Below are 16,750 nucleotides of genomic sequence, written 5' to 3' on the forward strand. Positions count from 1 at the left end.
AAGAAATCCAGAGTCTGTGAAAAGGGCTATAATTATTGCCATTTGGAATGGTGCCCTGGTACAGCATTATTTTTGATGCCTTTATCTATGTAGACTTGGCTGAGAGAAGCATGAAGTAAACAATGGAGACTGCTGCTGTTTGTTTTTCAGAGGAGTTATTCAAAGTTCGACCCCCTTGGGTGAGCGGAACACGCTGCTCTGGATCGTTAAAATCCAAATGCCAGCCACGTCTCTCCCAGGCTCTGAGGGATCGAGTGGGATTACAGGAAGCTTTGGAGAAACAGCTTGTTTTGGCATCCTTAGAAGCTTTGCCCAAGCGGTAAGCAAACCTCCATGTCCTGAAGGCTCAAGACCATCCCATGATACCAAGAATTCATTCTAGAATAATTTAGCTAACACGCAGGGAGCTTGTGTAATTATCTGGCTCATATCCTATGAGATGGCAATAGAATTAACTCTTTAATCTTCAAGAGCAGTGGTCTTTGACATGTTTTCAGAGGAAAATCTCTAACATTCAAATTTCAAATATTCTCGGCCCTGCAAAGAGGCTGTGATGTAGTTCATTTTCTGCGCAAAGCTATTGAGCAAAAGTAACATTTTTTTCAGAATTTTTTTTTTTTTTTTTTTTTTTTACGGAGTAAGTGTATCCAAACGGGAGTGGGGGGTAAGGGCAAGAGAATAGAGACATTATTTAGAAAGCTGTGAGGACTAGATGATCTAGGAAATTTTAAATCTCTCAGCTGTTCCTTTTTAAAATGTCATTTTGAACCCCAAGTATGTTACTACATTCATTTTAAGTGCTCAACAAAAGCTAAATAATTCCAGGAGACCTTTCCAGTATCCCGCGGATGGAGGAGGAGAGGCCCAGAGGCCAGCTCTGGCCTCACCCCAACCAGGAGCCCCATTTGCTGCTGTCCCCAAAAATTGCAGGGAGAGACGGAGGTCCTAAGGCCACGTGCCTCGTTCAGTATAACTGATGCTCAGACAACATGTTGGTGCTCAGTTATCAAAATCCAATTAATAGAAAATTTAAGTTTCATGTATTCCCTTCTCTTCCCTATAGAAGCAATGTTTCTGGAAGCCATTCCTACCCTTTATTATTGAAGAAAGCTTGGCATGGAGTTCATAAATATGATGACAGCTCTTCATATGCTTCCCAGCCCCACTTCTTATTAATATCATCTCGGATTCCTGCATTCGAGGTACAGAGTATGTTAGGAGGCCTGCCTTTTTCTAAATTGGGTTTTTTTTTTTTCATCTACACAAGAGGATGTATAGCAATCTTTTGGCCACCATGTGTATGAAAATGATTCCTCTTCTAAAAGGAAAATGGTCTAAGTGGAAATTTACAGACCCAGAGCACTTTTAAAAATCAAAAGCAATAAAGATAACCATAAATCAAAATTGCTTTAAAAAAAAGCATTAAAGGCCAAAACTACCTTGCATTTAGTTAAGTGTTCAATGAATTCTTATTGAACTGACTTTGTTGCACTTATCCCAAAAAAGAGCAAGGTGATTAAGGATTATTTTAAAACTTCTTTGCAATACCCAAGGAATTAAATACTATCATATAACCATCATTTCTCAAAAGAAAAATGTCAGAAATCCAATTTTGTGGTCTATTCAAGGAGGGTGCCATTAAATTATGTTCTTTCTATAATGAAGTTATACATTTTAATTTTAATATGAGTAATAAGAAAAATAAAGGAAGCACAAAGAAGACATAGGAAGCATGTATTTTTATAGATGTGTGTGTACATATGTATATATGACACACATATGTATATATGATATGCACATATACATATGGATATATGTGTATATGAGACACAAAGAGGGATGTGTAAGGGATGACATTCAGTAGGTTACATTCATTGGCCTACTTAGAAAGTTTTCAAAAATTCCTATTTGTAACAAAATGGTTGCTTTCAAGATATGAAATCAGTATCTTTCTGGGCACCTAGAAATTGACTGATCATTTACACCAGCCAGCTCCCTGGGTCCACATGAAAGCGAGGTCAGAGCTTTGATCTCCATGTGGGCCCCAGATAGTTTCCCTAATGTTTAATAATAGGCATCAGGCTGGGCACAAAGGATAACCAGTGACAGAGTATGGGTAAAAAATCTAGTTCAAAGTAAGTCCATTCTCCTATTTGTCTTCTTTACATAAGTCTATGCCATGATTACTTATCTTATTATGAATGTGATGGTTGTTTAGGCAAAAAGTAGGACATAACCATGGGGTAGTCCTCTGCTCAGTTTGAACTGTGAGCTTCAGAAAGTGACATGGGGTTTGGGAGAAAGAAAAAATCATTGACTTTAATGATTTTCCAACCTGTCTGCTGCTAATGAATTAACTTCATCACAATGAAAAGTTTATTTGGTTGTGGAATTCAAAGCACAGTGGTTTTCATATTTATTTAAATGGCAAATATTTAATAAATCAATATTGATAATTCAGAAATTCATGATTAAGAGGAAAACTTTAAATCTATTTTGAAAGTCCATTGCAAAATCATATGATCTCAATTTGATTTTTTTTTAAGAGTTACATACACATCTCTTCATGGGTATGTACAAAGATAAAAAGGCTGGAAGAAAATGGTTTAACTTGTCAGTAATATTTATCTCTGAGTGCTGGAGTTACAAGTGTACTTAATTTTCTCCTCATAATTAGAAAAGAAATAAAATCATTGAAAAAGAAACCAATGAATAATAAAGCTTATCGTCCTTTCTATAATTTCTGGAAAAACTGTTTAAAAATCACAGAGATTACATACCCATTGTATTTATTTTATTAATAAAGATTCTAATATAATGGGCTTCGGTTTCATTTTCTAGATGGTGGTGGACAGCATTAAGGCAGGTATCATTTCTGTGGTGTACGAACATGGCGGCTTAACTTTGGAGAGCCTGCTTTATCTCATAGAAAAAGCTCTGGACGGGCAGAGGGTACAGAGTATGGGGATATTTAGTGATGGAGACAGCCAAGAAATCAATTTACTCCAAGGTAAGCCTGGAGATTGGAAATAACAACGAACTTTGCAACAATGCAGTGTTTGTCCACAAGTATGACCTTCAGAGCACTATTTAAGTTTCAGTTTGCTAACAGAGTTGATATCCCAGCTCAAAGCAGTCTTACAGGAGGAGTTCCCTCTTATTCAAGGGAGGGTCAGCCTTTTTGTTCTATTCAGGCCTTCAACTGATTGGATGAGGCCCACCCATACTGGGAAGCGTAAACTGCTTTATTCAGTCTGCCTATTCAAACATTAATCTTATTCCCAAACACTCTCACAGACATCCAAAATTATGTTTGTCCAAATATCTGAGCAGCCATGGCCCAGTCACATTGACATGTAAAATTAACCATTACACCATTAAAGAAGAACTTCCCTTTTCCCTTATTCCAGCCCCTAAGAACTACCATTCTACTTTCTGTTCCTATGAATTTGACTACTTTACATACTTTATATAAGTGAAATCATACAGTATTTAACTTTGTGACTGGCTTATTTCACTTAACATAATGTCATCAAGTTTCATCCATGTTGTAGCTTATGATAGGATTTCCTTCACTTTTTAAGGCTGGATAATAACTCCATTGTATATATAGACCACATTTTGTTTATCCATTCATTTGCTGATGGCCATTTAGGTTGCTTTCACACCTTGGCTATTGTGAATAGCACAGTTATGAACGTGAATGTGCAGATAGCTCTTTGAGATTCTACTTTAAATCCCTTTGGATATATATCCATACGTGGGATAGCAGAATCACATGGTAATTTTATTTTTAATTTTTGGAGGAATCCCTATACATTTTTCCATAGTGGCTGCACCATTTTATGCTCCTACCAACAGGGGACAAGGGCTCCAATTTCTTCACATCCTCACCAACATTTGTTATTTTCTGTGTTTTTGTTTGTTTTTAGTTGATAGTAACTATGTTAATGGGTTTAAGCTGATATTCATTATGGCTTTGATTTGCATTTGTCTACTGATTAGTGTTGTTGAGCACTTTTTCATATGCTTATTGGCTATTTGGATATCTTCTTTATATATATCGAAGTCCTTTGCCCATTTTCTGATGGGTTTACTTGATATTCTTTATTGAGTTGTAGACATTCTTTATATAGTCTAAATATTAATCTCTAATCAGATATATAATTTGCAAGTATTTTCCCCATTCTGTATGCTGCCTTTTACTCTGTATGTTCTTTCATTCACAAAAGTTTTTAAGTTTGATGAAAGTGTAGCAGTTGTAATAGCAGCAAACCCCAAGATCAATAAATTGGTGTGCATGCACAGCATTCATTGACTTCCAAATGGCTTATACCACAAAGGAAAGGATTGGCTGATATCATTAACTTACTATGGGTCATCTTTTAAAAATGTCAATGGTTATCTTTCTTGGAGGGAAGGAGATGATGAATGTTTTAGAATTAAAGTTTCAGCTTCCATTTTTCCTTATATTATAACTTACATCTTTCCTTGTTATACCTAAAATAGAATGGTTTTAAGATTTACTAGTGTGAAATCTTCCTTCTTTGTGAGATGAGGGAAGAAAGGGAATGAGATGGCCAAAGATCCAGCTGGCAGGGAACTCCTAAATGGCACAGTGGGTACTTGAATCACCCATCAAACTACTACCTCTGTGTCTATGTTACCCAGTGATCAGTCCCAGCTGCTAACACAAGAAATGAGCAGGGAAGCCGGTGCTCTGCCGGGGCCAACTGCTCCATCTGGGGGAATCCTGTACAATTGGAAGGCTTAGCTCCCGGCTGGGTTTGTCAACACTGTTGCCGAACAAACTCGGATAAACTCATGGCAAGAGAAACCGATCACTCAAGAGACAAGGGTTTGGAAAAAAAGAAAGGAAGAAGTTTGTTCTGGGTGCCAGTAGCAGGGGAGGTGGCAGGCTCAAGCCTTAACAACCAACCTCTCCACCTGCAAGATGGACACTGGAGTTTTATAGAGACAAGTTGAGGGGGGTACGTGCAAGGGAGCAGGCAGGGAGCACATGCTCATGAGTGGGGGTCAGAACGTGCTCAGCCCAGGATCACAGGCAGGGAAGGGGACAAGTGGTGTGTGGTCTTCTAGGCCATTGCTATCAGGGCTCTTCTGGTCTGACTGGAATGTTTCAGTCTTTGCAAAACTTCTCATCAATGCCTCAAGAAAGTGCAATAAGAAATACACATAATGGATTTTAGTTGAAGCATGAGTTAAGCAGTCTTGTCTATTTCTGGTTTTAACTGCTGGGGTCTAGAGTTGAGCAAGAAGGCTTGCTAACAGCTAAAACTCAGCATGCTTGGAATAGTTTTTGTAAATTTTATTAACAAAAATGCACTACTTTTGATTTATCTTTACCTTATTTTTGTCTTTTCTTGTTTAGTTTACCTATGCCTGGAATAAGTTGTATTCCACATCTAATTTTATATATCCCCAAAAGTAAAGCACAGCTACTAGTGGAGGTTTATATTTATGATTAATTACATGGTAAGCTTTTCTCTAAATGATGGAGAGCTACTGATTGCAAATTTATACTGTGGTGTAGTTGGTTTACCTCTTATAGAGTAGAAGGAACTGTTACGGTTTTCTAACATCTCAGACTTTTTGTTCTGCAGATGAGAAAAATTTCCAAATTCTGCCTTTTCCTTTTTTCTTATTTATTTATTTGAGAGGGGGAGAGAGAGAGAGAGAGAGAGAGAGAGAGAGAGAGAGAGAGGAAGGGGAGAGGAAGAGAGAGAGAGAATCTTAAGGAGGCTCCACACCCATCATGGAGCCAGACGCAAGGCTTGATCTCATGACACTGAGATCATGATCTGAACGGAAATCAAGAGTCAAATGCTTAACTGACTGAGCCACCCAGGTGCCCCACCTTGTTTTCTTTTTTAAAAAATCAATAGTGGGGCGCCTGGGTGGCGCAGTCGTTAAGCGTCTGCCTTCGGCTCAGGGCGTGATCCTGGCATTCTGGGATCGAGCCCCACATCAGGCTCCTCTGCTGGGAGCCTGCTTCTTCCTCTCCCACTCCCCCTGCTTGTCTCTCTCTCACTGGCTGTCTCTCTCACTGACTGTCTCTGTGTCAAATAAATAAATAAAATCTTTAAAAAAAATAAAATAAAAAATCAATAGTAACATAACAAAATACCTGAGAACTAAATTTTCCGTCTATATAATTGTGGCGTTTCCTCAAGAGCTTTTGCCTTAAAACCAACAACAAAATGAAATCTCTTACTCCAGTCATCTGAAGTATCTAGTATCTAGATACTTCCATTCTGTATCTAGACTTCTCAATAGAAAGAAGTGAAATGTTGGGATTCTTGCCTGACTTTCTTTTCATTTCTTTACTGGGATTTAAGAATTCAGAGTCTCCAGGACTCCTTCAGAAATGGGTCTAGACACATGCAGATTCATTGAATCATCAAACAGAATTCCCAGGAAGTGAGAGTTTTAGTGATGTTTACCATCTTCCAGGAGCCTTCTGTTCTGAATGACCTATTTTTTGATTGACAGCTTTACTTTGTAACTTGGTGGCAAAAATCCCAGGACGTGACTGGCCATCTACCCCGAACCCTGCTGTGAGCCTAGTAATGCACACAGCTGCCCAGTGGAGGCAGAGAGACAAGGTCCTAAATCTAAGTGCACAGTGTCCAATAAATCCAGAACGTCCAGGAGAGTGCGGCCATGTTGGAGTCCTTTTGTGGCCCTAATATGGTGGAGCACTAGAGCAGGGGCATCCTCCAGATTGGAGTCTTTTGTGTAGACACTAGCTTTTTGGATTATGGTTGCATTTTCACAGAGTGCGAAGAGTTTCTGTTCATGATAATGTTACAAACTAATATGACATTTTGAGTTTTTCCTCAGGTTATAAAATCGGTATTAAAAATTTATTGAGGCCTGAAGTGAGAGACTTCTGGGAGAAACTAGGAAGCTATGTGGCCCCTGAAGAAGAAGGGGGTCACGTGGACCTCTTTGTACCGCTTGGAGCATCAGGTCAGTTTTGAAAGGCAGTGCTCAGTGATATTTTGTAAATTTTAGAAATGATTCAGTCACATTTTACTCTTTCTTTTTCTCTTACACCTCACATACTCAGGTATTTAGGGGGAAAAAAGCTGGGGTTAGTGGTCCGAGTAACCTGTCCCTGCAGAATAAGTTCACTAGTGACACTAGCCAACCAGGGATATTATTTGTAGCTCTTCTGGAAAACACAGTAAAACCAGCCACTATTAAACAGGGGAAAATGCCTGAAACCATAATCAATAGGTCTGAGAAAAGCCTCCCTGCTATGACCTGGAAGGAGTGAGCATGAACTTGGTGACCAAGGACCTTGGGCTTGAATCCCACTCATGCCACTTTAGCTGTGTGGCCTTAGGCAAGTTTGTGGACCTCTGTTTCCTCACATGAAAGTTAGGATAATGGTACTTTACCTTACAGGACTTGTACAAAGTAATGTAAATACTTATAATAAATATACTTATAAAAATACTTACAATAAAAATAAATAATATAAATACTTAAATAAGATTTGAATATTAAAAACAGGCAAAGTGCTTGGTAAAGAGGAGACTGGTTGCTGATTCCGGAGGTTACTGATATAATTTTAAGTGCCCATCTGTCTAGGATCAGTCATTATAATTCAAAGTTGATTTCAGTACCTAAAGAGAAACTCTAGAAACATTAAGACAAACTCACTTTTTGACATCTGTTAAGTAACAGCTCTACATTCATGGGCTTTTTTTTTTTCTTCTAATGCCAAGCAGAGCAAGGCAGAGGGAGTATAAAATTAAATTTTCTCAAACAGTTTCTTATTCCTATTCCTTAGGGAACTGTGAGTTTTAAAGTTCATTCTAATCCTCGGATTTCACTGAACTATTCATACATGCCAAGTATGCCTCTGGCATGCTTCAACCAGGGGAAAGGGAAAAACAAAAGGGTGGGAAGGGGTTTAAAAGAACATGAATTACAAAATATCATAAAAAAATTTTTTTACACAGTTATGACAATTATGTAATCTTAACTATAGAAAATGTGCATAGAAAAATCTAGGAGGAAATGTAACACGATTATTAACAGCATCTATCTCCAGATGTGTTTTTTGGATTTCCTACTTCTGAAATCAGAATATGGGTGGTGTGATTCCTTTGTTTAACACCTGTGCATGTGTGTGGGGAGGGCAGCATGTATAGAAGAGGATTTGGAAGGATGTATACCAAGGTGTTAAGAACAGTTGGATAAGTGACTTTTCTTTCTTTTTATTTTTTTCCTTTTCTTTTATCTCCTATTTGTCCCTATTTTCTGTAATGAACTAGTATTACTTTTGCAATGAGAACAAAGCAATTTTTTAAAAAGTAATGTCTACACCCTCAAACTTACAGCCCTGAGATCAAGAGTCTTATGCTCTACCAACTGAGCCAGCCAGATGCCCTGCAAAGCAAATTTTTTAACTGGAGTAGAAGAAAAAGAAAGGATTTGGGAAAGTAAGGCATTGGAAGGAATCAAGAATAAGGGTTAAAGGGGAGAAGAGCAATAGATTTGGTGACATAAAAATTGTCTCAAGTGAAACTTGATGGCACTCGACAGTTTTCTCACCACGATTTTGGCCCCCAAATCATCCCCAAAATCCTCGTCAAATGTAATTTCCACCCGGACGAGCCATCAAGACCCTGGTTTAGATGAAAGGCCCCAGCTTTTTTTTTTTTTTTTTTAAGATCTTATTTATTTATTCGACAGAGACAGCCAGTGAGAGAGGGAACACAGCAGGGAGTGGGAGAGGAAGAAGCAGGCTCATAGTGGAGGAGCCTGATGTGGGGCTCGATCCCATAACGCTGGGATCACGCCCTGAGCCGAAGGCAGACGCTTAACCGCTGTGCCACCCAGGCGCCCCCCCAGCTTTTTAGTCCAAAACTCTCTTTACTGCCACCTCAGGCATCACTCCAAGAGCTTGTCATCCCCGGTAGCTGTACGGCCTCTGAAAGCTTGATCTCCAGCATTTTTCTGAGTACCACTTCCAAAACATGTACCAAATGTTCCAAACACCCATGTTTCAAATATCCCTACTCTGTCAGCTATTTGCCTCAAGACCTCCAATGCACACACTCCCATTTTGTCACCCTCTGTCACCCTGCCTTCGTCCTGGGTTCCTTCCTCCTTAAACTTGGATCTAATGGTTCATCGTTATCATTACTCTCGTGCAAAGAATCTGAACTTCCTTGTCTCTCCTCGGGCTACATTCCAGGGCTCCTTAAACCCCACCATCTGCTCGCTCGCTGCCAGCCTGCCCCGAGGCAGCTGTGGTGAGCACAGTACCATGGCTTCTCTTATGACTCTAACCGGGCTCTGCCGGCGTAAGTATCAAACGGGATTGCGGCACCGACAAGCGACCCTACCACCTTCCCTCGGTGAAGCCCTCCCACCCTCTGAGATGACTGAGTCATCCCTTCTCCTCCTTCCCCGATCTTTCAAGAACCTCCCTCTCAGCTCTTGACCTCACCTTTTACTGCCCTGAGAAAACTCGCGAATTTTCCCCCCACCTCCAAATTCACCACCTCCCCCACCTCTTACCTTCATTCTCTGCCTTCCCTGCTGTCACGATGGAAGAAGCAGCTCTGCTCAAATCAGAGCTCAAGCGCCCCCTTGGGCTCTGTATCCCACCCCCTCTCGCCTCCTCACGACCACATTCCCACGTTCAATTCTCTCCAACAGCCTCACCCCTCCCTCTTCTTCATCGGGTCATTCCTATTAAATCAGGAACACCTGTAGTACCAGGTGCTGTGCTAAAAAAAGAGCGAGAGAGACCATAAACTGTGCCTCACCTGTCTACACTCACCTCGATACACCTCTGCGCCGACCATACCCGCGGTTCTCCAGTGCGACCATGTATTCGAGGCCCCTGGAAGGCTTCTTCAAGTACACACTGCTGGGTCTCATCCCAGCACTTCTTGCTCAGTAGGTCTGGCAGGGGGCTGAGAATTTTCATTTCTCCCAAGTTTCCAGGTGCAGCTCCTGCGGCCGCTGCTCAGCGGGGAGCGCGCTGCAGATTGTCTCTCTCCCTCCCTCGCCCGCTGCCCCTCCCCCTGCTCACTCACAGTCTCTCAAACAAATAAGAAAACTAATAAAATCTAAAAAAATTTCAAGCAGCTCTATCAAGGTATAAATGATGCAAAATAAACTGTACAGATCTGAAGCGTGCATTTGGATAAATTTTCACATACCCTGTGAAACCGTAAAATAATCAAGATAATGAATATATTCACCACCCCCAACATTTTCCTCATGCCACTCTGCAATTTTTTCCTCCTGCTTCTCCCCACCCCCATCCTGAACCAACCACTGATTTCCTTTCCTTCACAATGTATTAGCTTGTATTTTATAGAATTTTCTATAAATGGAATCATACAATGTGCATTCTTGTCAGGCTTCCTTCCCTCAGAAGAATTATTTTAGGTTCATCCATTCGATGCTTGTATCGATGGCTCGTGTTTCTTTATTGCCGGGAATTACTGCGTTGTACGTATATACCACAATGTGTTTATTCAGTCACTTGTTGACAGATACTTGAGTTCTTTCCAGTTCCCGGGTCTTAACCTAGGAAGCTGCAATGAACCTACTTGTGAACATATGCTTTTATTTCTCTTGGATAAATACCTAGGAGTGGAATGGCTGGGTCCTATGATAGGTGTTAACTTTTTATACACTGGCTAAACTGTTTTCCGAAGTGGTTGTGCAATTTTACATTTTCACTAGCAATGTATGAGAACTCTGGTCGCGCAGTATCCCCAGACCGGGTCCGTAGTCTTCTTACTGTCAGCCGTGCAAGGGGGTGTGCAGTAGTATCTCACTGTGGTTTTAATTTGCATTTTCCTCATGACTGATGATGCTGAACATCTTTTCATGCACGTATTTGCCATTCATTGGTCTTCTTTGGGGCAGTGTCTGTTCGAATCTTTTGCTCATTTTTAAAATTAGGCTGTTTTCTTATTGAGAACCCTTTATGTATTCTAGAAAAGTGATTTACAAATATTTTCTCCCACCCTGGGACTTATGTTTTCCTTCTCTGAACAGTCCCTCTTGAAGAGATGAAGTTCTTAATTTTTGTGAAGTCAAATTTATCTGTTTTTTTTCTTCTATAGGTTACACTTTCAATGTCTTATCTGAACACTATCTGACTAAAGTTCACAAGATTTTCTTTATTTTAGAAATAAAGAATTTCTTCTAAATTATTTATAATTTTGACTTTTAGATTTCTGATCCATGGATTTGTTTGTTTTATACAGTTTTAAAAGTATGGGTTCAAGTTTCGTGTTTTTTTAACATATGGATATCTAATTTTTCCAGCACCATTCCTAGTAAAGACTATCCTTGTCTCAGTGCATTCCATTTGCATCTTTGCTGAAATCAATTGACTACATATATGTAGGTATACCTATGGGTTCTATTCAATTTCATTGATCCACTCCAATTAAACGATTAGACCCCAGTAAATGAGAGATATCCCAAACTTTCAGCCACTGCCATCTTGTTCCAAGCAATTTGGAGTAATTGTTTATTCTTAGACCACAAAGAATGAAAGTATATAACCCATATATTAGTTTCATTCAAAATAACTCATTCCATATGCTGAATTCAGTCTTCATGCTGTGTCACTGAAGAAGGAGTGAAGTTAATGCCATACTAAATTTTGACCATTGTATTTAACAGTTTCAACAGTTTTAAATCTGTCCTCTTACGATGAGACTTCTCCTTTGAGTCAGACTATTTTAGAAAATATATATAGACTTTTCTCTGTCTTTGGCCTGAGGATTCCAACTTTGAAAATAAGCACCAGGTCAACCTTCCTGCCCCGTCCCTCCACCCTGTTGTTTAGTCCTCATTAATTGTTTAGACTTCAGCACTTGGGGATGAACTATAGAGTGCTTATGGACAGTTCCATGAGGGATTTGAATTGAAGATGAGAAATCCTAGTGGCCTCTCTTGGCCAGCCTAGCTCCTAAGCAATATGTAACTGTTCCAAGGCAAAACCTATGAGTAAACTAATGAAAATATTTTTAACTCTGCAGAGGCAGGAATGGAAGTTCTTTCTCAGCTGTCTCAACTAACTGGCACGTTCTTTACTGCCCCCACTGGCATTGCAACTGGCTCTTACCAACACAGTAAGTGTATATGGGGGCTGACCACAGTTCCCAGGAACATCCACAACTCCATGGTCACCAAAAGACAAAGCACAGCTAATAATACCAGTTCTGGCCCATGCCAATGACTGTCTTCCATTCCTTCTCGAAAGGAATGCTGTCACTACCCAAACTAGGTCACTTCCCACCGCGCTTTCATGTGCTTAGAAAGGGATTATTTATTACAAATATTTGCTTCAAACCATCATGTACACAAACTCTGTTGAAAACATCATTTTAAATAATTAAAGATGTATAGTTGTTGATCTAAAGAAATAACAAGTACCAACAATAATTCTTCTTAGGGAGATAGAATCAATATAGTTTCATTTGGAAATAAGAATTGCAGCTATAAAGAGATGGTGAAGGGGCTTGCTCAGGTTCAATTCAATTGCATGATCTGAGAGGAAAAACAAAGATAAAATATACACCTGAAAGCAAAGTTTCATTTAGATACTAAAGCTGCAGATATTAAATGCAAATGTAACATTGGCTGACCGACAGGAGAACCACACCACTCTGCTAAAGTAACGAGAACCCTTTTCCCCTTTAAAACTCCCTGGCCTCCTATGACACGGGCTTTGGGGCCATGTAGAAACCATGTAAAGCATGATGTCTCTAATCCCAAATGCCAAGGGACTTTCAAGCCTGGGGAGAACTGGAATGATTGGAACCCTGTAAGGGAAAAGATTCCACGTATCTACAAAAAAGCACATTGACCTGCTAGATTTTTATAGCAAAAGTCACTTTTTAATTTTAGCTCTATAGCTACATTACTAAGTGATAGATAGCACATTGGGCCTCGTGCAGAGAGGACGGCAGCCTTGCAAGGTGGAGCAGGGTGCAAACACTGTTCTTTATGGGGTGGCCTATCTTCCTTTTCTCCTACTCTGTCTCCTCTTCCGTCTGCTCATTTTCCTTTTCCCTCTCTTCTTCTTAGTTTTCTTCTAGAAAATCATGTTATAAAGAGTTGCACATGTTTATCAATAAGAATGGGGGAAGGGGAGTCAAATAAGTCTATCTATCCACTGAGGACAGGAAATTAGATTATCACGCCCCAGCATTCAGTAATTGACTTTCAAGGAGAGAACTTCCTTAAGCACCCACTACAGTCATGTACAGATATTTAGAGAGAGAGAGCAGCTTGAAATGATGTAAGGAAGCCACAGGGCTGGTTAGCCCAAGATGACTTTGGATGGCATGGTGGGGAAACCAGGCAGAGTGGGGTTTCTTGTATATTCATTTTAGTACGTAAAGAAAAAGCAACATATTCTTGCCTACTCTGCTTCCTGATATACAAACCCAGCAGCTATTTAATTTTGATTTGAAATGTAACAGGTTAACCTTATCTGTCAAAGAATAGATAGGCATTTGAAATTATTCATTGTGTCCTTCTTGAGCTTCTAATTTTACCTTTGAAATCAGACGATGGGTGTTTCTCTTAGTCTTCTAATGAGAAAGGAGAATAAGCCTGCTGTAAATACAACTAAGTTTTTTGGTACCGTAAACAAGAAGAATTCTTTCATCTGTGCTCCAGCCCTCAATAATAAAACGAGAAAATCATGTCAGTTCTTAGTGAATGGCTGGGACGACCGTGGGAAAGGGCTCCCTGTTCCATTTACTTCAGTGACTCAAAGCTGCAGACATGGGCCAGTCTCACGGACTTTCTGGAAGACACCTTGAAATCAGTAAGGAAACAGTTAAGTCCTCTCTTCAAGGAGTTGCAAAAGAATGTCAGTGCCAGGATAATAGGTAAGAACTCTTGCTGCTTCTGTTGCAGGTTCATTACGAAGGTTGTTCTGTTTCTAGAGTGAATACAAGGTTAGGAACAGCTCAGGCAGAAGTTGGCTTCTATACCTGTTCAGTAAAACCTTATTTCCTTTGTTTTTCATATCTCCTTTCAAATGTAATGACTATCCACTGACAACAAATACATTCATCTTCCAAATGCTGAAGATAGTTCCTTTTAAATAGTAGCGTCTTACTAATCCTGTGCCAGTCAGTGGGTTACCTAGACAAAACTCCCCAAGTGTTTGCTAAGCCAGTGGGCTCTGCCCTTCTTCCCACCACCATTTGTTCTAAAAGTTAAGCTCCTCTTAGACACAGCACCCATTAATTACATTGTTCTATGTATTTTCTATATAAAGTATTCAGTTTGGTGGTGGGCTCCACAGTCCTCTGCTGAGCCTATTGGACATCACTTATCGTCCCATTTGCACTCCCTACTCATGACTAATCTATCACAAGAGAGTCTTGGAAGCCTTTTTCGGCATCAACCAGATCTTCCCCTTAATCAGTCCGTTCTTTAAAATGAAATTTTTTGTTTGTTTTGTTTATTTATCATCTAGGTAAATGACCACCACCTCCATCTTTAACTATCTACTCAATTTATTCTTAACTCTTCCCATCTGTCTAAAATACCCTCGATATCAAGTCATTATTTAGTTCTGTCTTATTTCCTTCTTCCCTCTCTGTCCTGCTTCTTATTAAGATCCTGTTGCCACAATTACTGTCTACACAACAGCTATAGTGCACAAGTATGCATGTAGATATTTTTGTCAATATATGTCCTACATCGCTTTACATAAATGCCTCCAAAACAGGTTGCTGTCTTCTTGGTTTTATATACTATCTGCTTGACCACATTAGTAGATGTTCAACCAATATTTTAAAAAGGTTATAAGGCTATAAACAGGGAGAAAATATTTCTCCTGGTTTTTTTCATAGATTTTTAAGGACCAAAGAGAAAAGCAGAAAAATTAGCTTTTTTCAGGATAGAAGTATTTTTTGATGATATTTGTAAGAAATGAGAAGTTAGATGGAATAAAATTATTTGCATATAAATGCACATTGTTCAAAATATTAAAAAATATAAGAAGATATCTGTGTAACTATGGTTGTATGTTATTTGCTGTAGACTTCAAGTATTTAAGTCTTGAACTCAAAGATACAGGGGTGTGAGGAGGAAGTTTTGGTGGAAATGAAATCTAAAATTTAAACTTATGAAGTTTATTTTCACATGTTCTCTCCTTATTGTCCAATTTATAGATTCTATTTAATACCAGCTTTACAAGGGTGGGCACTTTTTAATATGCTTTACATTTAGTTACTCTTGCTCAATTTATATTTTATCATAGTGGATAATCCCATGGCATAATAGAATTTTAATTTTTATGCTTCACATTTTTTAATCCACTAAAAAGCAAGTGTGAGGAATGAGTTGTTTTCTTCTTGATCACATCTCTTACATAAATTAATTACAAGGCATATGGCCTTATATATTTACAGGGCAATTTACTTTTGACAACATGAGTATGGCTAACATTCTGAATAACCAAGAAATTACACAAACTCTGGCAGATGGATTGATGGAACTTTCAAAAGATAATTCTGTGAGTGTTTCTTTGAAAAAAGCAAACTTTAACAACCTAACACTTAAGTACATTTTTAGTTTGTGCCGATTTTTTTTTTTTTTAACCAGTTTATCCCTTAGGAGACACAATTCCTCCGAGAAATTACATCAGGTTGTAAAAACAGCCACTGAGAGATTCTGGGCTCAAGATATTAGGTACACAAAATAGACAAATATAGGGGCACCTGGGTGGCTCAGTCGGTTAAGCATCTGCCTTCAGCTCAGATCATGATCCCAGGGTCCTGGGATGGAGCCCCACATGGGCAGCCGGGAGCCTGCTTCCCCCTCTCCTCCTCCCCCCTATTTGTGTTCTCCCTCTCTCTCTCTCTCAAATAAATAAATAAAATCTTTTTTGAAAAATAGACAAATAGGAAAATTTTCTGGGTTATTTAAAATGTATTTACATTGTGCACTGTTTTCCATCTTGTGATTAATTTCAGTCAGAAGTGACTTCCTTAAACAACATGTTAGTGGCTTTATGTTTCACATAAACATTACTCAACAGTTTAAACAACTAATAGTATGATAGGAAAACCGAGAAAGCATGAAACCAGATAGAAATTGGTGAAGGGCAAAAAAGGCTAGCTGAGAGAGGAAGGGAAAGAGAACACAAAAGAACAGAAATAAGCAAATCAATAATTTGGTTGGGGACAGGCATGGGGGAAGTGTGAAGAAGCACTTTTTTCAGAAACCATCTTGGTTACTGTCCCAGAAAAGTCAGTCTACACATCAGGAAATAGTGAGGAGAGACAGTTTGCCCATCTGCCCCGAGACAATGGCAAGGCTCTAGGACCATGAACTATGTATGCAGCTCTGCTGTGGGGAAACTGAGAACAGGATAGGATTAGGGATGATACTCGTATCCCTGGTGCTCCATAAGGTCTTAGTTCCCACTGTAAGATTCTCAACCCCTCTCTTCCACTGTAGTAATTCTACTTTGTGGATGAATTTAACATCGTCTTTGTACATGCTCTTTATCCACCAGGGGTCTGCCCTGGTTTCAGGTTGGCTGTCTGGGTAAGCAGCAGGCATCTCCAGAGTTAGCTGTGCACAGCGCGGAGTCTGAGAAGCTGCTGTTAGCCATGATTTGTCTTCTCTGAAGACCCAGCCCCTCACTGTTCTAGCTACCCGTCAGCAGCCCGGGGAGTAAAGGCCCCGGGGAGCTTTGCTG

At 39.5% G+C, this 16,750-nt stretch overlaps 1 protein-coding gene across 1 annotated transcript in view; it reads left to right on the top strand.

Moving 5' to 3' along the window:
- The window catches only part of ECT2L (epithelial cell transforming 2 like), a 65,283-nt gene that overhangs the window by 24,217 nt on the left and 24,316 nt on the right, over nt 1-16,750 (top strand). Inside the window, exons 5-11 of the mRNA XM_087865528.1 lie at nt 151-319; nt 1,064-1,202; nt 2,842-3,010; nt 6,865-6,993; nt 12,057-12,149; nt 13,737-13,919; nt 15,456-15,559. Coding sequence (XP_087721654.1) covers nt 151-319; nt 1,064-1,202; nt 2,842-3,010; nt 6,865-6,993; nt 12,057-12,149; nt 13,737-13,919; nt 15,456-15,559 — 986 coding nt within the window. The remainder of the gene's footprint in view (nt 1-150; nt 320-1,063; nt 1,203-2,841; nt 3,011-6,864; nt 6,994-12,056; nt 12,150-13,736; nt 13,920-15,455; nt 15,560-16,750) is intronic.

The sequence above is a fragment of the Ursus americanus genome, chromosome 11 (genome assembly GCF_024610735.1).
Source record: "Ursus americanus isolate L20-20 chromosome 11, mUrsAme1.1.p, whole genome shotgun sequence".
Lineage (NCBI taxonomy): Eukaryota > Metazoa > Chordata > Mammalia > Carnivora > Ursidae > Ursus > Ursus americanus.